The 25,612-nt window shown below is 42.3% G+C and overlaps 1 protein-coding gene across 4 annotated transcripts in view; it reads right to left on the bottom strand.

The window, feature by feature from the left end:
• The window catches only part of ADGRB1 (adhesion G protein-coupled receptor B1), a 263,519-nt gene that overhangs the window by 147,131 nt on the left and 90,776 nt on the right, over positions 1-25,612 (bottom strand). For 3 of the 4 annotated variants that reach the window (XR_014942377.1, XM_032442930.2, XM_015856457.3), the window contains exon 3: positions 3,356-3,514. The exons of the other annotated variant lie outside the window; for it this stretch is intronic. Coding sequence is in view for 2 of the 3 variants with exons in the window: in XM_032442930.2 (XP_032298821.1) it covers positions 3,356-3,514 (159 nt within the window). In the remaining variant the exon portion in view is untranslated. The remainder of the gene's footprint in view (positions 1-3,355; positions 3,515-25,612) is intronic. 4 annotated transcript variants of the gene reach the window in all.

Below are 25,612 nucleotides of genomic sequence, written 5' to 3' on the forward strand. Positions count from 1 at the left end.
CCCTCTAGCACATTTGCTATGGCCAGGGAAAAGAAAACAACCAATGAAATTCTCATAGATCATCCGCAAGCATTCGTCTCAGCTGCTCCAGAGAGTTGAGTGAGAGCATTTGCTCCAGATGCCATTTCAAACTGAGGCTCTGGTTCAGACTCTCCTCTGGCTGCTGGTATTGAAATACACTTTCTAATCAGCCACTAGCTTATGAGCCACTTTGACAGAAACAAGGAAAGAGAAACTAAAAAGAGATGGCCTTGCCCTCATTTTGAAGGTGGTGGTAATTTCTGTCTTATTCTGACATAACTTGCTTGGTCAGCAACTGATTTCACTTTTTAGTTGGTGATAACACATTTCTTCAGTAATTTTCAGTGACCCACACAGCAGTGAGAAAAATATAAAGCACTTATCCCTGTTTTGCTTTGCTTCTTTATCAGGATTACAGATAGATCTTTGGTCAAGGAAAAGGGCAATTTTGTTTGTTTATTTTCTACTAGAGAAGTCAGGTTTCAGCCACATCGCTATATCTAGAGAGCTAGTCAGGTGTTATTACAAGGTATTAATGTGCTGCACAATTTAAAATGAAGAAGTACTTCCGCCCAGTTCTTTTTGTTTTTTAAATATGGATATATACACATACACATTATTATAATTTTTTAAAGGAATTCAGATCTAGTTAACTGCAAAATGAAATGAACATTTAGGAAGAAAACAATTCAAGTAGAAGAATGAACGCCCTACTCATCTCTAGGAAACCTATGAGCAGAAGTCAGTGTGACAACAATGGAAAATTTAAAACAGATGGATTTCTAATCTACTCCTAAATCCTTCAAGAAGAGAAGGAAAAGTGCAAATATTTTACATTTTCATGGGCCACCTTTTATTTTTTTATTTCAAGGAATAAAAAGTGCATCTGTCTTGGGCATGGCTCCAAAGGCAACAAGGGATACATACATGGAGCTAATTGCATAGCTAGCATAGACACAGAGAGATGCAGGTTTATCTTGAGGTAGGACAAGACGTGCACAGGCAAGTGCTCCTGAAAGAATAATTGTTCACATCTTCCTTCAAATGTTTTCAAGTTTATTAGCATGAAAGCATCACAACGGGTCTCAGCAGTTTGCCTGCAAAGAGGCACTTGGGAAAATTAATCAGAATTAATTCATTTTATTTGATTTCAAAGGGGTAAATCAATTTGTGCTGCCTCATGCTGTGGATGCACACTCCTTCTAAACTAGGGCTTTCAACATAGTTTGAGATCCTTTATTCCCAAATAAGCTAAGCTGAACTAACCGCGCTTTAATTGGAGCAGGAGTTGACTGGGTGTGTAATGGGAAGGGGACAGGAAGAAAAGTGAAATAATTTATTGAATCATAGCCCCCTGGGAACAATCAGCCTTTCCTGCACTTAGGATCAGCTTTACTGAGTGCTGCACTTTAGAAAAGTGTAAGTAAATAAGTAGTGAGTACATAGTGATTAACCTTTCAGTGCTCTGCTCTACAGAATAAGTGGAAGTGGAAGTTGCCTTCACCCCTTCCTTGTCGCAGGAACCACAGGAGATCCAGCATGAAGAAGAGCAAAGGTTGGGGCAGACTAAAGGAAGACATTATGCCCCCTGCTCAGTGCTGGACCTGGAAATTGTGTCCATCCTAAGATATCTCAGTTCAAGAGACATGTGAAGGAATAAAAGGAGTCTTAGGCAGAGACATGAAGATGATCAGGGCTGGGAATGGATGTGCTGAAAAGAATCTGCTAGATCTGAGATCCTCCCTCATTTATCCAGCATAGGAATGGAACTCTTAAAGAGTTTTTTTACCTGTTTACTATGTGCTCTCATGTCTCAAAAATGACCACAGCCACACAGCCTTCTCTACCCGCTCATAATGCTATTTCCAGATTCACTCCATGCTGAAGTTCAAGAACTGTTTGGACAGCACTCTCGGAAATATGATTTGATTTTGGGGTAGTCCTGTGTGGATCCAGCAATTGGACTTGATGATCTCTGTGGATCCCTTCCAATTCAGGATATTCCATGATTCTTTGTGTCTTCTCATTCAGAGCCATGTCCAGCAAGACGCAAGACCAATGTGTTCTTTCATCCAGCTCCATTCAGGTGCAACCAGTTCTAGAACTGGGCCCTCCACTCAGGTCTAGCTTCCAGGTCCTTGGCAATGGATGGATGCACTCTCACCTTCACTGCTCTAAGCCCCAGCTTCATTACAACTCCAGAATCACCAGCAAACACATGGGACATCAGATAAATTTCCCTAGTGTGGGTGAACCTCAGAGGAAAATTAGGAGCTGTGAGTCAAGGAGATTAAGTTCAATATACCAGAAGGTTTCATTTTGAAAAATAAAAATAAAAAATCTAATTGCAACATGATTTAAATTTATGGAAATGCTAAAAAATTCATGAAATCATTTTAGCCCTCATTAGAGGAATATATTTATGTCCCTCTATTTGAACTTCCTCTTTATCAGGAGACACTTCCCCGCGTTTGAAGGCTACTGAACTCTCCCCAGTTATTTGCCTAGCTGGAGGAGTTATTCAAACATTTTCTACTACAAAATTGAAACAAAAAGTAGTGAATATTTATAAGCAGCCATTTGCTAGAATTTTCTGGGCTGAGACACTTCTGATGTTGCTCTTCTCCTCCACATTCCTCTCTACTCAGCTAACGCAAAAGAAGCATTGGGAATGAAAGTGCCACAGGTCACCATCTCAGCTCATCAGTATCAGTGCTGACAGTCTGCCCACTGCCCCCTGGAGAAGAGGACTTGGAAAGAGATTGTGTGTTAGGAGGAGAGCAAGGCCTATGTAAAAGATTTGTCTTGGTCAGGCCATGTGTTTTGCCCAAACCCATCTAATGGCCATGTCTAAGTGCTATAGGCTTTCATTTTGTAACAGAAACACATAGCAACAGTACACTTGACTGGGAAGGTGAACTAAGCCAGAGGAGGATGGAAGAAGCAATACTAAAGTCTCTCTTAGCTCTATGCCTTATTGGCTTAAGAGGTCAACTGTCAAAGATATGTCCTTAGGGCATATGTTTTGCCATCTGTGGCAGGCTTTGCAGCAGTCTATGAATACCTGGTTTAAGTCTGCTTATGGATACCTGTAGATTAACCTCTATTCTGTGGAATCTGCAGACATGTGTTGTAAGACAGGTCAACATGTATGCATGTGCACGTGTGACTGCTAAACAAGCAGGGAAGGCCAGGATCATGCACAGCAGGTGCTGCATGCTCCCTTGAGCCATTCATAAGTCACTGCCTTTCATTAATTACAGCTATGGGACTGCGACCTTCTTGAGAAGAGTGACCCGCTCGCACACGTGCAGGGGAACATGCCTCCACTTACTATTGCACGCCTTCCTATTGCACAGACGTCCTTCCTCCAGGACTCCCTCGCAGGCCAGGCCTTCATTGGGAAGGGGCTTACAGGTACGCATGCGGGTCTGCAGGCCTCCCCCGCAGTCCTTGGTGCAGTCACCCCAAGCCGACCATGTGTTCCAACCACCTGGGCAAAATCCAGAAAATCCCTGTCAGCTTCAGTGTCATGGTAGACAAAGCCAGACCTACAGACCCTGTGATGCACCTACTTCCAAGGCCTTGAAGCAAGATGTCTTAGGATGTGATAGGCAGACCACACAGAGAGACAAAATATAGGAGAGGAAAGAAGAAGGATTTACTTTTCACTGACTTCTCTTCAACTATCCTCTACCTTTAACTTTGGTCTTTGATGTGATATATATTCTCAATTTCAGGTGTTCTAGCCTCTCTACATTGCGATTTATGGTGCAGTGGAGATTGCATCTGCTTTATGAGCTGTGGTCTCCACTGCTCCCTACTCATCTTGGTTAGGAGACCATCTCTGTCTTGCAGAAATTGGGTCCTTAACAGTCTATCCAGGTACTAGTTAAGAATATGGAGGAATTACTACCAAATTCTTGCACAGGGGCAGGCAGATAATCATCTCCCCCCACAGCATGAAGAGATGTGGGAGGGGTGTCAAGAACTCATTTATTTCATAGGGAACAACATAAATCTCATCCCCATTTGCCTGCGCTTTAGTCAAACATTGGGAAATGGGTTACTTTGTCTCCCACAGCTTGGCTGGACCAGTTTATCATCTCAGTTCCAACCTGTCAACACCTCCTAGACTCTTTCATACTCTTCCTAAGCCTGTGCTTGGAATGATGCGCTTACAAACTGCTATAGAATCATAGAATGGCATCGGTTGGAAGGGAGCTCAAGGATCATCTTTTCATTCCCTGTGTAGTTATCATAGATTCCTGCAGATTTGTTCCTCTTAATCATCTTAATCATGAAATTAGTTTAATTTCATGGTCTAATCCAGTTTTACATAGTGCTTGGGAACACTTTTCCATTTATTTGCATGGACTATGAAAGATTTCCTCCTTCCTCTTGCAGTTTTATTCCTCCTCCATGAACAGGGGGACCAGCCTAGCCAAGCTCAATTTTTTTGCTCTTAAGACAAAGTGAGAATAAATACATGCATCCTTCACAATGTTGAGTGAAGCGGTATAAATACTCAGTAACGAGAATAACTTAGGAAAACAGATCAGGATGGAAACACAGGTTGTGAACCTTCTGACAAGTGGCTCAGGCATCCTGGAAGCAGTGGGAAGTATAGATTGTTATAAGCACACAATAAATACTTGTTCTTCAAGGAGATGGTCTTTCCCTTGAAAGTCACTTTCTCTGCTGGTTTCTTTTCTAAACAGTGTAGGGAAATAGGCTTGTCTCTCCTGTTCCCTGATGGGAGATAGATTGTGTTTCAGCTGCAAGAGAGGCCAATGGCATAATGGCAGATATCCTGATGCCTCAGTTGAGCTGATCAATAGGGCATCTGTAACCAGACACATTTAAAAGCTAATAAACTCTTTGATTGCCCTTTTAAGATATCTTTCTTTCCTCTTCCTGAAAGATTAGGAGTGGGGCTGGAGAATGGAGAGTGCAGCTGCACATAATCTTTAGCTAAGTTTTTTCTTCTTGGGGTGCTTTTTGTGACAAAATGTAAGTGCTCCAGTGTATTAGAAGGTTATTTTATGCAGTGTTTGTAAGCAAAGCAAACACAAACCAGTTATCGAAACTTCTTGTCTATCATGAAGGAATATTCAAACAGGCATGCATTTCAGGATGTAATCTGTTATGAAGGCATTTAATCCCTAAAAAGTATACAGAAAAACGTAATGCCTAGTCTCAATAAAGGGTAGAGGAGTATAGTGCAGACACCTGACTTTGACTTGTTCATACTCTGCTTATCAGCAGCAAGGGCTGGTCCAGTCAGTATAAGATAAAAACCATCATGATTTCAAAGCTTTAACCAGAATGAGATCTCTTTATGAGGCTAGGTAACTTCCTTCCTCAGTTTTCATCCCATCTGTGAGTACTAAAGAGAAGCTGGAGTAGAAGTACCAGCGCACTTACTAAATCAGCACAGGCATTTACAGCCAAGACAAAGGTATTCCCCACTTTATGGTGTAGTCCTTTTTTATCATCAGGTTGCCCCATGGTCCTGACAAATGAAATACTGCATGTTATCTATCCTGTTTATTGGCTGTCAGATAAACTTTTTGAAATCTTTCTTCTTTTCCTGGGTCTAGTCATTTGTTGTTTCAAGTGATTTGTCTTTTTTAGTGGTGCTGTAAAGAAGCAGTTAAGGGCCTATTACATGAAGTTATACCCATCCCATTTGGAGGAAGAAAAAGAAGTGCTGTGTCATGAGTAAAACATTCAGCTCTTCTGTTTTCACTATGTGAAAGCATCTGGAATGGAAATGGAATGGTACTGCTGGATAATGGCCAGTGAATGAGTGACCACAGCTGTGGAATGGCTGAACTGTGGCAACAAAGAAATGAATCATAAAATAATTTAGGCTTCAAAAGACCACTAAGATCATCCAGATCATCAACCCATTCCCACCATGCCCACTAAAACCACATCCCTCAGTGCTTCATCTATACATTTCTTGAAAACCTCCAGGGACGATGACTCCACCCCCTCCCTGGGCAGCCTGTTCCAGTTCATTACCACTCTTCTATCTTAGATTTTTCTACAAAAGAACCTTGAGCTTGTTTAGAGATTCCAGCAATGGAGCACCACCCTTGACCAATGAATGGGACATCTCTATCAGGGAAGATCATCCTTTTCAATCTAGCGCACATTTTCCAGAGGGACACACATTGAGAAGTGAGGGAGGAAGGAGACAAAAGCTCTGGGTCCACTGCAGATGCCACAGAGGAGAAACATGCAGTTTTGTCCTTGTAGTAGTTGCATACATATTTAGTTGCTCAGTTCATCAAGAATGACTCACTGAGCCGCAATCAAAGGGATGTCCCTTCATGGACACCCCTTCTCATAAAAGATATAACTTAGTTTTCACACAACTTCCTTGCTCTGTTGCTTTTTATATATCAAGTGTGGGTTTGGAGGAGACCTCACTGATGCCAAAAAGCAAGTGTGAGGTGAAACACAAAGCAGAATCCCAGTGAAGCTAATGGGACATTTTGCAGATAGTCCCCTTTGCCCCTGGAGTCCTGTTTCATCAGCTTTCAATGAACTGCTGCACCCTGCTGATCGATGTGGCTTGAATTGCCATCTGTCCTTAATCCAAAAATAATGAGTCTGCTACAACTGCTTTATGAAGGATTTTACTTTTCAAAGGCACTGACTCCTGTGAAGGTCATATGCCCAACCAGTTTCTATTTAGCAAAGTTTTGCTCAGCTGCAGCCTTGCAGGCCTGTAGACCTTCCTCATTCTGCACTTTTGTTCTCTCTAGCTGGAGTAAGCTGTGGCTTACATTTCTACTTCCAGAGTTTCCTACCACAATCAGAAGCCATAACTTCAATCCTATATCAAGGTCTGTCTTTTATTTTTCATTTATGAGAGCAGAGCTAGCCCCTCATACGAGTTTCATGAAGCCAGCTGTTGCATATGAAGCTGAAGCTCATGAGACTGTTTCGAGTGCCCTGGAGATTGCCATTCAGGGAGGCCTTTAATCCAATTTCTAAAGAGCTTTTTGATCCTTCTCAGTCAGTTCTTATCATGATCACGTACTAAAACAAATTACTTTTCACGCTAGGCTGACCCAATGCATTCTAATTCTCCACAGTTAAATGGAGAAACTTTCAAGATGGTCAGACTCAACTTTTAAGCTCATATTTCCTATTTCTTGTTCTGAATCTTAAGTGGAGATGCCAAAAGAATAGGTTTTTCCTACTGCAAAATAACAGAGATTGCTTCACTTAGAAGCCTCATACAAACACCCTTGATCTTTGGGAAGATTTGCATCCCAATCTAGAGTTTATCTTTGCAGCTGACAGCTGTGATGTGTCTCAGACACCAGTCAGTCAATCATGCCTTTTAATTTAACAGCAATGCCTTAAATTAGATGCCAGTGACAACGGAAAAAACAACAACAAAACAAACGAAGAACAACAAAAAAAACCAACTAAGGAATCAACACAAGCCAATTAACAGAGCACAGGAAAAAGGTCTTTGCTGACACACTACATCTATCTCTGGCTTTTTCTTCTTTAATTTAACCTCTGCATGACCACAGCTGCAGATACTTTTGTTTGGCAGGACATCTTATGTCTGAAAAAAACATGATGAGATTACATAAAGCCATCACAGTTTCGTGTACAGCATCTGGAATTATTTTTAGTGGACTTATCATGGGAGTCCCAAAGGCTTGGGAATCATCACCAGCTTGAGGCTGTGTGAAAAAAAATAATTATATTGCTTATGGAAATGAAGAGGTAAAGATGTTAAAAGAAGATTAAGAGTGAGATTGTTTTGTATGTGAAAGTTAGGTGTCTTATCTAAACTTCTTATACAATGGGGAAAGAGAAAGAGATGCTCCATAGGGGCTTATAGCTACCTTTTCTTATATGTCAAGAAGAAAACAAGTCCAGAAGGGACTATTCTGAAGACAGTTTTCTATTATACAAAGCAGAAATCTTCCCCTGGAGAGCCATGCTTTCAATTTGATACCTCTGTGCAAGCCAGGAAATAACTCTTTCAGGAAGATGTCCCTTTCTGATGCCCGCGTGATGAGGCCACATAGCAGCACAAGTGAGTTGCTCAAGTGGTTCATTCTCTTCTCTTTCAACAATAAACCCAATATTATGTGTTATAGTTTCACAGATTGTAAGCACCAATATCATAATTAACCACCCAAAATCCCAAGAAAGCAAAATCATTCATTCTAGCTTTTCTGTACAATCTCTTTCAAAATCTCTTTCAAATCCTGTCCCTGTTCATTGCAGGGGAGTTGGACTAGATGGCCTTAAAGGTCCCTTCCAACTCAATTCTATGATTCTCTGATTCTATGATTCTATGATTCCATGATTCTATGATTCCATGATTCTATGATTCTATGATTCTATGACTTATTCTCATATAGAGAAAAAGGAATGTAGGAACAAGAGTTTGGGAATTAAAGTTTTCCATGTGATGATTAATGAGAAGAAGGCAGATCAAGGCAGATTGTGTTGGAAGAACTGCAGATTTCAATATGGGCCCACCAGTGAGATAGATAAGGGAGATTTGAGACAGAAGCATTGATCTGCAGTTAGGATTATATTTTCCATTCTGAATGTGTTTCCCTCTATTCAACTCTATAATTATAATAGCTTTTTCTTGCATCCTGAGGAGGAAAGACCAAAGTATCCAGAGCACAAAATCATATTGCTTTTGCTGTGTAGGTTCAACTAGTGGAACATGTCAAACTCTTAACACTGAACATGAAAAATATCAAGAGAAGCAACGTGTAGCATCTGGACAACAAGGCGGTTTCTGATATTTTTCCAGCTTCTTGACTTCTTCCTATCTTTAACTTTACATCTATAAATCCCTTCCATGAAGGTATGCAGAAATCAGGTCACTATGTACCACCACCATCCAAAGATCGCTTGTATCACTCACTTTTGAAAACTCAAAAAAAAGTGGTGTGATTTTCAAAATGGCTAAAGCTGAAATTGATTTCTGTTATGTTCACAAGTGCTTTCTGTCTTTCCAGATGAAGGCATCAAGTCCCTGTTCAGAAAAACATTTTAAGACCAGGTTCAGTCTCCCCCTGTTCTGTGAATCGTTTAAGGATGGAAATGAGGCCACAGTGCTCAGCTTTCAAGGAAACCCAGCACAGGGCTGTGCTTATTACATGAATCCCTGCAAATGAAACACTAGGGATAAAGATGGATTATTTATGTGGAAATTATGGGGGAGGTGGACAGGGAAATGAGAAAGGGAATGTTTAGTTTGGAGCAAGAAATCAAATAAGACTGTGGAATAGTCCTCCTCTAAGGAAGCCGTAGGGGCTTCATCACTTCACTTATTTCAAAGCAGAACAGGGAAAATATCAGAGAACAAACTTGTAAGGATAAAATCCAGCATGCACCACTGGGGAGGAATGAAATGCTTCCCCGCCTTGAACCTCTCTGATTCTGCATAAATCACATCAGAGCTGAGTTCACACACTGTTTGCTTCTTCACGTTGTTGCAGACCTTGGTGCAAAGCACAGAGGGGACATATTAGCATAGACACACGCATGCCTCTGTACAGAGATAAATAGATGAACACATTATAATATAACCGTGTAGCCCAAGTTGACTGAAACCTTTTCTGATGTGCATGTCACTACCTATTTGCATTAAAGTTTATTAAAATGGAAATCAAAGAAGGACAAGAAATTTTACGCCATGTGCCATCTACCCTGGTCTGAAGCACCTCAGTTTCCCCAGAGTTGTTTTCACCCTTCTGTATAAAATCCTCTCAGAACTCCAAATAAACCCATAAACACAATGACACGTTCTAACACCCAGAGCTTTGCAAGCCCAATGTAACTTTAGTTTGTTTCCTGAGTGCTATTTCCAGCTGAAGGATTTCTGTGGTCCCCAGGAACACAGTATCTCAATTCTCCATGTGCTCCAATATATTTATCCTTACAAGAGCCCCTGCAAGACAGGGCTATACTGTTACAGCATCTACAATCATGAACACAGGGGAGATGAAAAGCTAAAGGACGTGCCTGCAGAATCACAGAGGGCCTGCTGTACAACATAGACAGACATTAAATTTTCTTTATGTTAAACATCTTAAGGGAGAACAAAGCATAAATCCACCAGAGAACCCATGCATCACAGAATCACAACATCATGGAATGGTTGAGATTGGAAGTGACTTCTAGAGGCCATCTGGTCCAGCCTCCTGCTCTGGCAAGGTCACCTAGAATAGGACAACATTCAAATGGCTTTGGAATATCAAAACTGAGTCAGGCATGTCATGATCAGAGTGGTTTTGCCAAGGAGACACCATTCTGCAGACACAACGCAAACTCCAGTGCAGCTGCCTTGGCAGTTATTCAACCAAATATTTAATGACATTTTGATATGAACAGCCAAACCCTCTTCATACAGAGATGTCAGTAATAAGGATTTTGCCTGGAAGGAGAATAGAGGTGGCTGAAAACCACATGAAAGCAATCAATGTGTGTGCACCTCAGAGGAAAGATGGTGAACAAGCAGGTTGTCAGCAGGTATTCCTGTCCTCGGTGTCCTCTCCTTTGTGGAGATGTCAGCTACACTCATCCTGCAGTGAGAAAATGCTAATCCTCCCTTCCTTGCTGGGCAAAGGCTGACTTTACCAGCTCATCCTTTGACACATTTTTAGTGTTTTTAATTGTAGGAGGGAGTAGACTTTGGGTTTGTGGGGTTTTTTTGTGTGGTTTCTTTCTTATTAAGATTTCTTTTCAAGGGATGAAATAGGCAGAATAGATGGGTCATGTATTTCTTGGCCTAGGTTAGTACAAAACTCTAAGGGAGATAGCTGTACACTTCTATGCTGATGTATGTCTAAAAGTTATGTTGCAGAGTAGAGAGGAGTCTGTCTGGAGAACCCAAAGCTGGGAGTCAATAAAGACTACATAGCCAAATGGCTTATGAGATCACTTTGCTGTAAAGAGATACCCATATACAAAACAGCTCTGGGGAGAATCACTGTATGAACTAGATTGGCTGGGATGAGAAATTACATTGCACTGGTGAGCATCCAAGCCCACTTTCTTGGGTCGATCACTCTCACTGGAGTCAGAAATGGTGTTATATATTAATGCCTGGAAACAGGCTGAGAGTGGTAGGACTTAGTGCCACAGGATACAGTGGCAGGAGAAGATAATACTGAGCACATTTGTATGAGAGATGTTCAGGATAAGTGATGGTATTACTGCAGCAAGAGAGATTATGAAGATGAGGGTTAAGACTCTGACTTTTTACCTTCTCAGTCAGAACCCATACACCAAATAGAGTAAAACAGTACAACAAAACAAGCAGTGAGATGCAGGATCATTTCTCCCTTTTATACAGGTTCTAGGTACCTGGCTGAATCATGGTGCAGAGTGGGAGAAGATATCCACTCCTAATACACAGCTGGAACTATGATGGTTAGGCAGTTTCCTCCTAGACATACAATTCTCAAAGGTGTTGAGAAAAATAAATGTTTAGACACTGTAAGATGGGAAAGATCAGATTTAACTGAAGTTCCAAAGTTTCTACTGGGATGCAGCTTTTGGCTGGGAAGACACTGCATGGAGTTTATACTTGATTGATAGATATTGGAAGTGCTAAAGAAGTATAAAAAATGAGAGCCACTGTGTAGCATATATTGACCAATCTATCCCTATATGCAAACACGGGCTGCAGAGAAATAAATATAAGTTTTCACCTCCCCATAAGTATCTGAGCTCCATGCTGGTCTACCAAGCTACTTCCAAAGCACTTCAAATCCTGTTGCTGGCTATTTTCCTAAACAAGTATCTCCTTCATCACTGGGATACGTATTACAATAGGCCATCTGGTAGGTGGTCAGGTTTTTGGCATCACAAACCTTGAAATTACCCAGTAAGTCTTTCACTCTCTGGTCTTTGCAAAGCCTCACTGCTTCATCTGATACTGAATAGTCAGTGTTTGCATTCTGCTTGCTATTCGTCTGTGTTCTGATGATTATTTGAGCTCTATTTGATGCTCAAATTAATTAGAATATTTTGAAAATGATTTAACATGGTTCTGTGAACCCACCACTGTCAAAGGTAGGAAATGAGACAGTGAGGTACATGCAGATCAACCTGGGGCTGGCTCATCTGACAGCAGATGAGTCCTCTGGACAACCAGGACCTCAGCGTACAATCCAGCAGGAAGGCAAAGGTATGTCTAAGAAGTACATCAGAAGTACCCAAATCACATGCTGCCACTACACTGCTTCATTACAGTTTAAGTAGCCAGTGGCAGCAGTTCTGTGTCTGGGAGCTGTAGGTGTCCCTGTTCATTGCAGGAGAGTTGGACCAGATAAGCTTTAAAGGTCTCTTACAACTCAAACAATTCTATGATTCTACGATTCCATTATTCTAATCTATGGTATGCTAAGCCTAGCCTTGATACCAATAAGCTTTAACCAACAGAAACCAAGGAGAATCCTATCTAAAACAGTTCCTTCTCATAAAATTCCTTCTTCTGGGAGAGGATCTGCTCAAGGAAAGGAAGGCACAGTAGTGAGCAAGTGTAGCAGTATCATCTGTCAGGGTATTAATTATGTCAACACAGATGCTGAGAAGATGCCAGGAAGTCTCAGCATTTACCTAAGCATTAGAAAATGATCTTTTTTTCACTTTTTGTTTTCTTATTAATTGCCATTTATATTCCAGCAGTGTTAAAGGGTCTTGAATAAAGCGAAAGCTATCCTGGGATCAATCCTTGATCCTAAGAGCCTGCATTAGATAGTACCTGAATGCTGCTGTGATTGGTACTGCAGAGTGAGTAATAAGGGTGTGCATAGGGAGAGAAGAGTGGGTATAACAGCACAGAGATTCAGACTGTTTACACATTATTGACCAAATATAAACATGGCCTGGAGCATCTCTCATATGAGGAAAGGCTGAGTAACCTGGGTCTGTTCAGCCAGGGGAAAAGAAGACTGAGGGGGAATCTGGTAAGTGTTCCTCTAAGGGGAGCTAGGAGACAAATGGATGAGGCCAGACTCTTCTTGGTGGTGTGTAGAGACAGGACAAGGAGTAATGGCCTAAAACTTGAACATAGCAATTTCTATACTAGCATATGGCAGAACCTCTTTACCGTAAGGGTGGCAAAACACTGGAACAGGTTGCCTGGAGAGGCTGAGGAGTCTCCTTCTATGGAGAAATTCAAGACCCAGCTGGACACCTACCAGTGCGACCTACTGTATATACCTTGCTTTAGCAAGTGGACTGGACACGATGATCTCTTGAGGTCCCTTCAAACCCCTGCAATTCTGTGGTTCTCTGATTAAACATCATGTGCATTAACTTTTCTCTTTATGTGAGAAAATGCAAACATCTATGAGCTATAAAATTGTCTGCACAAATGGTTGAACCCTGATCAGACCACAGATATTATTTTCCCTCCTTCCAAAACATGTTCCAATATTGAGTGGAAATGAATCCATGTAAGAATAGAAGATGGAGACTAGCAGAAAATTTCTCTGCCTCTTTTTTTCTCACCTCTGGTACGCAGAGCAGTCAAGAGTGGTTAGATTATTATTAACTGATAGTGACAGGGAGAGTTTAGGATGGAGAGCCAGCATATGAGGCATCATTATTTCTTTCTCTAAGACTCCATGAACCTGGAAATATGTCTAAACCCATCCAGATAGCCACATGAATAGGAATGATGTTCAGTCCACATCTCCACTCCTCTTTTCAGGACATCTGAAGCCCTCATAAATGTGATCCCCGTGGCACAAAACGAGCATGGTAGGCAACCTGAAGTGAGAGCTCAGTTCCCTGCATCCCCCAGACCAGTACCTGATAGACTCCAATCTCTCAGAATGGTTTACTCCCAGAATTTCTCTCTCCTTTCTCCTAAATACAATCCAAACCCCCACCCCCCCACCCCCACCCCGAAATACTGAGTTCTTGTCCAGCAATTTTCAAGTAGCACATGGTAAACAACAGCCAGTAATTATACCTACTAATTACGAGTGAATGCTGCCTGAAGAGTTGTGTTCTATTTTATTTCCCTTTGTGGCCACCCAAGATGGCCAGTGATGGCCAAAAAAATAAAAATAATAAAAAAAATCCAGGTGAGACAGATCAGCATTGTGCGATTACAGATGGTCCCCCAAATGTCTCAGGTTGGATACGTCTTTTTTGAGCACATTAATACGAGCCAAGAGCAACATCTACTGGCCAAGTTGTTTAGTGAGATCAAGTGTAGATCAGGCAAAGCCCACACACTTTACAAACCACAATGCACCTGTGAGATATTTTTAGCTAGCATCCAAACACAACTAGTTAGCACCAGCACTTACCAGCTGCAGAAACTGTCTCCAAAGCAAATATCTCAGCTCTTCACATCCGGACTTAGCTCAGATGCATATATAATCTAAAATGCAGTTCAAGCTCACTGTGTCCCAGGTATCCTTGTAGTGAGCAAATATCTGTGTCTCTCCACTTAGAATCATAGAATCATAGGATGGTTTGGGTTGGAATGGACTTCAAGGATCATCAAGTTTCAGATGATCCACTGCAGGAAGGGTTGCCAATCATTAGATCAAGCACTAGGTCAAGCTGCCCAGGGCCCCCTCCAAACTGGCCTTGAGCATCTCCACCAACAGGGCACCCTTAACCTCCCTAGGCAATCTGTTCCATCACCTCACCCCTCTCTCAGTGGAAAACTTCCCCCTGTTATATAACCTAAATCTTCCCTCCTTTAGTTCAAAACCATTCCCCCTAGTCCTATCATTATCTACTTGTGTAAAAAGTTAATTTTTCTCCTGTTAATAATCCCCTTTTAAATACTGGAATGCTGTGACGTCCTTGCTTCCATTGCCTGTACTTGCCCTATTCTTCCCTTGTTTGACCAGCAGGTCCTTCCCAAGCAATGCTGGTTTCCAGCCTCCCCTGCCTGATATATTATTCTAAGGGATTAAAGAGTTCTTGTGCTCTCAGAATGGCATCCTTAAATAGTAGCCAGCTTTGTTCCACTTATTTCTTTGTCTCTAAGGACAGCTTCCTAGGAACCATAGATCTCATCCAAAGATTCCTTAAACAGCTGAAGTTCACTCTCCTGAATTTCAGGGTCCAGACTCCACTCTTTGCCAGGCCCACATTCTGTGAGGTCAGGAACTCAATCAGGACATGGTCACTGGAGCCCAGGCTGCCTCATATCTTAGTGTCTTTAATGATCTCGTCTGCATTGGTGAGCATCAGGTCCAGCAATGTTTCACCCCTGGTCAGCCTGTTCAATACCTGAACCAGAAAGCTTACATCAAAGGGCTACAGGAGTCTCCTGGATCACTTGCAGCTCACTATACTTTTTCCCAGCAGATATATCCAGGTAGTTGAAATCACCCAAAAGGATAAGAGCGTGCAAGCATGGCACTTCTTGCAGATGAAGCAAGGTCTTGTCAACAGGCTCCCCTTGATCAAATGGCACCTCGACCACCAGCTGTCTTTTACTGATCCTATCCTTCATCTTAACCCACAGTCTCTCATCCTGTTCCTGACTTTTTTCTCAGAGACAGCACCTTGCAGCCTATCCACCTTTTAACACAGAGGGCAACACCCTCATGCCTCCTATTCTGTCTATCCATCTTCACAGCATAGTGCTTCTTACACTTCTTGTAAATCATGCCTGCTAGAATCACTTAATGGCTTGAGTTGTAAGGGATCTTAAAAGACCATTTAGTTCCAGCTCTACCAAAGTTGCAGGGAATTACTGATGGGGGTTTTCATGTAGTCTAACTATAGATACTGAAATATAAATTTCCAAATCTGAAGACAAATTATTACTTTAAAGGTGGATTACAGGGAAAGAGGGGATGGAAGGGCTTCACTTTCCAAAAGGATCTGTCTAGATTTTGTTAAATTCAGTTTTATTGGTAGATCTTGTCTCCCCTCACCATCAGCCTCTCCATTCACAGTGCTTCTCAATGCAGAGTGTGGAGTGTGTGTCTATCACAGAGAAAAACTGGCATAGCTACACCCAAAAAATAGAAGCAAAGAAGACTGTGAGTTCACTTTATTAGGATGACTGAGTCTGAAACTCATTATTAATGGGCATAACTTATAACTCCATCCCTGCAGCCTGCAGGACAGGGCCATTTGGGCATTGATGGGTGAACAGAGCTCTAAGGAACTCCAAATCAATTACACATAAAATACAGTTTCCTATCCTCAGGAGAGCCACTTCTCCCTGCACAGCAAGATTTAAGAGGAAGAAAGGGTGAAGCAGCTTGATCTATCTCTTCTGAGCTCACTATAAGATCACATATAGTTCCCCAAAGCATTGCCAGAGTGGGACGCAACTCACTCAATTTTAGATGTCTATGATACAGATATGTCATTAGAGCCACAAATTCTCATACTTAATGGAGCAAATAAGCATTCTTAAGAGTGTAGACTATATATTTCACCATCCTGCTTTTGGGTGAAATGATTGTCACCCAAGAATTGTCCATTTTTCTCTGATCATCGTAGAAGGAGACCCAGCGACCATCTCTGATATTGAGGATGCCACTTGGTCAGTGAAATCCCATTCTCAGAGCATAGAGAACCTAGAGATGGCAGAGAAGCAGAAGTGGTTAAAATGAAAAGGAACCAAGAAACTGAAATGGCTTAAAATGAGATGGAAAGAACAAGCCTGCCTGATGCAGGCAGGTGGTGAACTTGCTCTGTGTAGGCATTGCCTGCTGACTTGCAACCACATCCAACTGTTCATTTGGCAGTGTCTTCTTTTAGGACATGATGTCCAGGTGTTCCCTGCTGATAAGACTAAAACCACGAGTTCTGAGGTCTGCCATGACCTTCTCAAAGGTAGGGACCAGCATTATTTAATAATTCAGGTGAGACTTCCTATAAATCTGATACATGATCTCAGAAGAGCCACCTTCTCTCTACCTCTGTTCCTTAAGCTAAGGGGAGTCTCTGATCATGACAGGAAATATAATGACAATGGCAGCTTTCTTCTCTTGTTGATTGTGATCTATAGGAAGAGATCCTGCTTGGAAGCAGTGTTGTGTATGTTTTACTGGGCCTGGTGTAGCCAAACCCATCAGATCCCTATTTGCCAGCTTCAGCCGGAAAGAAGTCGTAAAAAAGTCTCCTTTTACAGGCACAACATCTGCAGAAAAGACAGAAAGATAGGTTCATCTTATGCTTGAATGTGAGCTATTGATAATGGCCTGGCTGAGTTTCTGCTGGGACCTTTTAGGCTCCCAGTACTTCGTGGATTAAGACAGGCAGGTTTTCACGGAGAAATGGATTAATCAGATCCAACAAACTGCTTCAATGACCAGAACAAAACAAATGGTAGTGAGTACCAAAAGGCAGTGAGAATGTAATGGGGGGAAAGAAGATTAGGATACTCTTTAAGGCTTCTTTTACCTCTTCCTGAGGTTAACTAATTGTATCTGATGCTTTGTGGGCCTTTCCCGCTTGATTTCATACAAAAACTCATAGAAATACTTTCACTGCAATAGACATGGAAGAGTAGGGTACAATCATGGACAACTCTTCCTCTTCCTTCCATGTCTGCCCAAGTGCAATCTTCTGGTTACAGAAAATCTCACATGGGAATCTTTAAGGATAAGAGTCTCCTTGTACACATGAAGGGGTCCTCTTATATCTAACAAATAAAATAAAATAAAATAAATAAAAATTGATCCAGGCTACAAAGTCACTCAGATCTGGGTTCAGATCCAGGCTTCCCGGTTGGCTCTTATTTCTAGATAATAGGTTGAATGAAAAAGCTGTATCTAAGCAGATGGGATGGTAGAGGTTTTCCAGTCCCTGGCTGTGCAGGCACGTGAGGATACATGAGGGTAATGTGTGAGCAGAGGCCAAATAAAGAATTGAACATAACATAAACCCAAGACAGGAGGGGCACTAACCTAAACAGAAAGGTTGAGGTCTTGTGTCTTCTTGAATAATGCAAGGAGCAAAATATCCTGTTACTAGCCTAGGGAGCAGACAATTAAAACACTACTTGAAGCAAATGTCTCCTGACTCTGGCTCAGAATTTCAATTAGTCTGGAAAGTCTTATTGCACTTAAGTGTAGGTTAGTGACATTTCAGAGAGGAGAGATTGATTGGGAGCCAGGTTACAGCTCAGCCAGTGGGGATCATGTCTAAGGGCCTGTCCTTAAAAAACAATGTGTGATCTCTGCATGGCATTTTCCTTGTTTAGCTCTTTCACGTCTCCTATGAGAATGAATAATCCCAGAAGCCAGAGCTATGTCCCTTCCTTTCAAACACTGCCTTATTTTCTTTCTCATTTTCCTCTCATCTCTTCTTTCTGTCGATTTTTTTCCATTTTCTTTCAGCATCCTTAGGCATCCAAGCATTATTTCCTGTGTTTTTTTTTCCTTTCTTCCTCTTAAAGTTTCTAACCTTTTCTTGCCTCAAGAATCCATCTCCTACATCCAAGAAATTCGTTTTCTGGCTTTGCAAAACCACATAAATCAGGAAAGCATCTTCCACTTTTGTCTGTGATGGACTGTGCCTTCTGTGTCATTGAATTTGGCAAAGCTCACAAAGAAGAGTCATACCACAGCAATATCACAGCAGTACCGGACTTACACTGGTAAGTGTAGCCACTTTTCATCAAAGGGAAAATACCCTCAGCCAGTTAAAATATATACATGTGAAATATGGTGAACACCAAGGAAACAACAGAGAAAGCCCAGGCAGAACTGGCCAACAGGTCCCTTTGGAGGGCATTGCTGTGCCTAGATGTGCCTAAAATAACTACAGTCCTGGGGAGACATGCATGAAATAGGAGGCAAACAGAGAAATGGCTACTAAGGATGAAGAAAGCCTTAGGAAAGTTAACTTCCTTACATCAATAGCGTGTTGATGGACAAGCCTATTGCACACTGTACTGTAAGAATTATCTTCTGCTCAGAGGTGGTGACTTTAACCATTATCAATGCAATTTTTTGCCTGTAAATCTGATAAATTAATTTCAGGACCCACAGACACTTTGGTACTGGCAATGACCTGTGATAAGCTGTTTCATAGCTTCCTGATGCAGTGTCTTGGCATGCTAGGCTTGCCTACAAATTAAAGAGCCCTATTGAAAGACAGTATATATTAGCTCAGTTGGACAGTCAGCTGTCTACAAGAATTCTAGCTGGCCTGGAGACAGACTGCAAAGATAAAGCTTTTACAATAGCTATTTTAATTGCACTCCTTCCGCAGCCACTATGGAGACTACAGCAGTAAGTGTTGGGTTTGCTGGGGAAGAGAGGCTGCATGTCTCTGGTGGGCAGAGATAGCCAATATCTGCAAGAAAGTCCTATAACACAGAGATGCTCAGGATCAGCATTTACTCTTTCAGTTTTCTCTACGGCTTCCAAAGATGCTTCTGCGCTTATCTCTATATAAGCATGCGTGTATAAGGAAAATGCAATTAAATGTGAATATCCATTCTTTATTTTTCTTATGTGACCAAATGCTCCTGGATAAAACGGCCATGTATGTTCCTCTAACCTCAGAAATGGCCAATAGATCTTTCTTCCAAAAGGTAATTCTCTTCTCCCTTGATCAGCTTTGAGGAAGGTTTCATTGTCAGAGGAAAGCCTGTGTCACATCATTACTCATCTTTTCCCACAGAGCCACTCATGGGCCACATGAACCAAAATCACTCGCAAGCAACCCCTGACCCTTGAAAGCATCCTGGAGGTCTTCAAACACCCCTACAACAGATTTCTCCTCTTCACACCAATGGAGCAAAATGGATCGATGGGGGACCTGTTTTTGGTGTTTTGGTTTTGCTTTTCTTTTTTCAGTGAATAATTTAGACTAGCTGGGTAATATTTCATTTTACCCTAACCTTGTTTTACGCTTGTAATTTTTAATTCTAATAATTCCACCTCTAGCAAGCAGAGACTCCTGAGAGCACTAGATTATATCTCAGTGGGCACACTCTGTAATGCATAAATAACCTCTCTGCTGACAGCACAAGAGGACAGGCTGGGCTTTCAGTGACGTTTTTTCCCCCTCCCCCCCTCCGAAGTTCTCTTAAAGGAATCTTTATCTATGTGCAGCTATTCTGCAGCATGCTTCTGTTTTGTAGCAAAAGCACTATTTAAATGCAAATGTTGACTTTTTGCCAAGAACTGGAGGGAAAATACTCGGTCTAATGATATCCTTCCAAAAGAACAACTGGTGCTGTTTTAAAAGGAACTGCATCAGAAGGAGTTGGGATTTTGGTTCCTTGCCCTCCTAATCGCTTCTGCCAGTGTCTTACTCTCTGCCCTTTGAAGACATGCTTCTATCATATATTTGAAAGGGGGGAAAAAAAGGTGCTTTTATAGTACATAGTACATATAGATGTATTTATACAGGCTGAACTCAAAGTCTTTTGCTCACATTCTCCCTTCCCAGCCTTCCCAAAGAGATCCAGCCACTACACACTCACTCCAGTTCAAAATGTTCACTTTCTCCCTCCTCTGTTTCAGGACAGATGTTCCACATGTTAAATGTCTGGGTGACAGTGACAGTAAGGTAGCTGTTTCTTGCTTGTGTAGGAGGGAAAGTGGAGATTTAGACTCAGGATCTGGATGTGAAGGAGAGACAGGGTCAGTGAGAAAGGGAAAAAACGTCTGGACCAGGGTAGCTAATTTTGTTTGGGAGTACCACTGTCTACTCTTTTGTACCATTTGTCTCTGATCCAACACCAATTATGATTTAAAGCCCAAATTAGGGAATTACTGCAAAGGTAAATAGCTCAATAATGCTGAAAAAGTAACGAAGTTGGGCTAAACGCGGAGAAGGAAACAACACAAATACCCCCACAAAAGTGGCTTCACCCACAACCATAAGGCTAGCATCAAACATCCCAAGTTTCAATACATGTCTAATGCTCCCAACAGTAAGGCTTTGTGTAGGAGAAGTAAGAGCTTAATGAAGCCAGAATTTGACCTCAACCCACACATGCATGTCACCAGAAGCAGATAGGGCAAAGGAACTGCATGGGGATAACATCTTGCCTTGAATGCAGAGTGTTTGGAAGAGGACAGATGTGATGGAAGACCCGTCAACTATGAGAGCTGTATGACTAGCTGAGGACAAAACACGGGGCAGTGCAAGCTGTCTGTCAGTCTATGTGATTCACCTCAATCATAACAGCTTCCCACAGCCAACCCCCTCTGTGTTGCTCAGGGCTTTGCAGGCTGCTGAGTTTCGGTCTGCTTTTCTCTATCTGCTGTGGTTCAGTTACCAAGGAGACAACGATCAGTAAGGGGAACCTTTGTGACATCCAGGGGAGGAAAGTCAATGCAGATCACCCAGGGGATGAGAAAGGCCCTGAGCTCAGAGCTTAGGAGTGAGAAAGCATGTGTCTTGGCCCATGTGAGGTATCCCAGGCTGGCTACAGTCTAGAGGCTTGCAAAGCACTTTTTAAAATGAAATCAATCCATCTGTGAGTTGAGAGCCTGCCTCTTCTCAGCATCAATTGGATACTCATCTCCAATGGGAAACACAACTTATTGAAGTTAGAAATCCTTTTTTGGCCTGAACCAGTGGCCTACAAAGTGTTAGTGGTCAGGTCCAATAGTTCAAGACTCATGGCACTAGAAAAAGAGCCACCAGGACCCATGTTGCCCCTGCTGTCCAGTTGTCCACAGTGAGCCCATGCATGCAAACACTCTCAGCATCCTCTGCTCAACAACAGCTAGCTGTGATACTGGAGATGAGAAATGGTCCCCTTGCATAACATCACCTCTCCACCCAGTGAACCAACAGGCAATAATTCTCCTTGAATCAAAGCTAGCAATTTAGAGTAGGGTGGGAAGTTTCAGCAACTGTCCTCCAGTATCCACAGTCTGCTTTTTTTTCTCTCACTTTTCATGGCCCAGGTGACCTTCACCCTGCCTAGATATTTTTTCAGGCTTGGCTGGCATTGAGAGTTGAGGCACAAAAGAGATGCCGTGCCACACTGAAGGTCAGAAGAGACACATCTCCCAACACATGACTTGTTGAGGACAAATAAACCCTTGACTGGAGCACTGCAGCTCTTGTTATTCCTGACTTGTCGTTAGCAATCACTTGCTGCAAAGCACAGGAAAGCACTGAGCCAGCACAATCCTGTTCCTTCCTTTCTGCTGTAACACAGCAGCTTGGAAAAGCTCCGTCCAACAGGCAGAGCCATCGGCATTTGGGGTATTTCTTCCCAGTCTCCACCTGATGATCAAATTATGACCTTGAAAGATGAGCGCTGAGGGGCCTTGTTAACTAGCAGGAGGTTGTTGAGCGAGCGCCTGCAGAAGTGGATTAAAAACCAATAACTCACGGGAAGGCCCTTCCTCTAGCAGCTAGGAAAGAGGGAAAACATATTTCAGTTCTATATATTCTCTTCTCCTGGGGAAGGCTCCGTAGCTGAAATGTCAGATTTAATTTCTTTCCAACATGGATTTTGCAAATAACTCCTTTGCTTCTTTTTAAGTTCTGTGGCTAATATGTCGGAGCAGTGACAGTCTCCAGCAATGATTTAATGGAAGAGAAAATACGCTTCTTCTGTGTCACCTTTAAAAAGCACTCAGCACAAAGGAGAATGTGAAGGAAGAACACACTCGAGATGCAGTGACCCCACAACAGGTAGCCAGCGTTGCCCAAGCCATAGCTATCCCCCCTTCCTCCTCTTTGTATCGACATAGGAAAGCAGGGCAGGGATGTGATTATCACGAGCAAACACAGCTTTTAACCGGCCAGAAGAAATCAATATCCCTTTACATCTGAATTTCTGTTTTTAAAAGATTTCAAAAGGAGACATGAGCTGTGAGAGTGCTAGTAGTGTAACGATGAGCCAGCACCGTGTTAAATCTGTTAGATTAGCAGATTTTGTACCCTTTTGTAATCATCCCAAATACCCACAGTATATAGGAATAGACCTTCTAGACAAGATGTGCTGGTCCCTCCCTGGTTGTCAGGAACAGATTTATCAGGGCTGGACAGGGTTGCAAATCTTACTCAAGAAATGGACCAGCCTACCCCAAGGTGTCTTATTCTGGTTCTGGTTCATAAAATCATAGAATCACAGAATCATAGAATCACAGAATCATAGAATCACAGAATCAAATTGGAATAGACCTTTAAGGTCATCTAGCCCAACCATCATCCTATTACTACCATACTATTAAACCATGCTACTCAGTGCCACATCCACCCTTCTCTTTTAAACCTCCAGGGATGATGACTCCACCACCTCCCTGGGAAGCCTATACAAATACCTCACCACTCTTTCTGAGATGATATTTTTCCTAATATCCAACCTGAACCTCCTCTGGCACAACTTAAGGCCATTGTCCCTTGTTCTGTCACTGTTACCTGGGGAAGGAGGCTGACCCCCACCTCACTGCAGCCTCTTATTGGGGAGTTAGATAGTAATAATGTCTCCCCTGAGTTTATTCAGACTAAACAATCTCAGTTCACTCAGATGCTCCTTGTAAGACTTGTGCTCTTAGGCCCTTCACCAGCTTCCAGCTTCACTGCCCTTTTTTGGATGCATTGTGGTTATATGATTGTGGTTGCTGAATCTTGACAGATCAGCATAGAAATGGTTGGAGCCAGTAGCACAGCTTATTTCAGACTGATTTGGAGCTACACCATAGGATGTGAACAAGGGTTCTATAAATAACAAACAAGACTGTTGGTTTTTTTTTTCACTAACTGTATCTATCTATGGCACTCAGAGCAGCCATATAGTGCAGCTGTGATGAAAGGAGGCCTATAAAGCTTATTTTACCCAGCACTAAATTCCAGTTGATTCTGATGCATAACACACCAACTGCCAACTTGAACAAGTGTAGCAAAGCCACGCTCCAGCAGTAATCACCCCATGCCTTTGGAACATTGAGCAATCAGGATCTCCAATATGAAGATGATTTTCCAACACCTTCTTGACCCTGTTGTGCTGAGAGTTTGCTCAAGAGCAGGGGAAAAAAAAGATGGGGGTGTGTGGAATATCATCTAATGACCAGAAAGGTCAAGTCTTCATCAAAGAACAAGGCAGTGATGTTTCATCAGAACATTTTATATTACCAGTTCCCTGAAAAACTAACCTTTAGCTAATTAAAATGCTTTCAGACCCAAAGACGCCTGGATTTTTCTGTTTTCTGTGTTCAACAACCCTAGGGACCAAGGAAACCCCTCATACATCTCTCCCTACAGAACTTTCTCCATCTTCCTAGCCTTCCTTTGAATGATCTCTAACAGTTTTATGTCTTTCTTATATTGTGGTGTCCCAAACTGCACTCAGTGCTTGAGGTAAGGCTGCACTGTGCAGGGCAAAGCGAGACAATCCCTTTTTCCCCTTCACCCTCAGAGAACACTTCCACTATGCCTGAATGGGAAAGCAGGCATAGATGGATAGATAGATACATATATATAAAAAAAAAGATAAAATGAAAGGAGAAAAGGAAAGAAATCAAGAAAGAAATAGTCCATCAGTGGTGGCAGGAGCAGCTGCCTTTGCAGAGCCTCAGCTCAAATGCTTGTCTTCTGTTTGCCTGCATCTTCCATAGTGAGAGCAGCATCTGCTTGCAGGAATGCAGCACAGCGGAGCGGAAAAAAAGGTCAATTGCTTTCCCTGTGTTCCCCTCTAGGTTGAAGGCAGGGAGAGCTCTCTCTGGCACTGCATGGTACCTCAGAGCTTCTTTGGTCTCATCCTCTCCCCTGATGAATATTCCACTGGGCCATATGAGGACACAAAGGCAAAGACCCCTCCAGGCCAGCATGTAGAGCAAGAAAGCAAAAGAGAGACGAGCTGCACGCTCCTATTCACCCTATCTCCTGGAGAAAAAGAAATCCAACCAGTCAGTCCCTTCCCCATGACCTGAGCTCACCCTCAGGTCTGAGAAACCTTATGGGTTGTGACAAAGGAGATGAGGATGCTGAGAACCTGGAGGTGACACTGCATAAGTTCAGCATCCTTTCAGGAGTATGCAGTCTTTTCCTGCCCTGTTGACTCTGTGTAACAAACTCATTCCTTTCACATCCTGGCTGTGTTTAACCATATTTTTTATGATGTGGCTTTCAGGAATCCATAGCAAAACCCCACATATTGACTTGATACAGTAATACAGAGATTTGGACCCTTCCTGCTGTCTCCAGGCTTCACAGGGTGACCACAGTGATAAATATATACCCTCAGACCTGGCTTTCACACACAGGCCCACCCCCAGCCTCTCTATTGCTCCATCTTCTTGCACCCAACTGCAGACCACCCTGCTCTGCCCACTGTAGTCTGCCTCTGCAGACAGAATTTCTTCCTAACATCTAGCCTAAATCTACTCTGTTTTAGTTTAAAGCCATTCTCCTTTGTCCTGTCACTATCAGTCCATGTAAAAAATCATTCCCCCTTCTGCTTATATGCTCCCTTTCAATACTGGAAGGTCACAGTGAGGTCTCCATGGAGCCTTCCCTTCTCCAAGCTAAACCAGTTCAACTTCCTCTATCTTTCTTCATAGAAGAGGTGTTCCAGGCCTTTGATCATCTCTGCAGCCCTCTCCTACAGCTCTGCATCATTCTTGATCTGGGGGCCCCAAGTCTGGATGCAGTA

This window comes from Coturnix japonica, chromosome 2 (genome assembly GCF_054131305.1).
Source record: "Coturnix japonica strain WE chromosome 2, WE-NBRP24, whole genome shotgun sequence".
Lineage (NCBI taxonomy): Eukaryota > Metazoa > Chordata > Aves > Galliformes > Phasianidae > Coturnix > Coturnix japonica.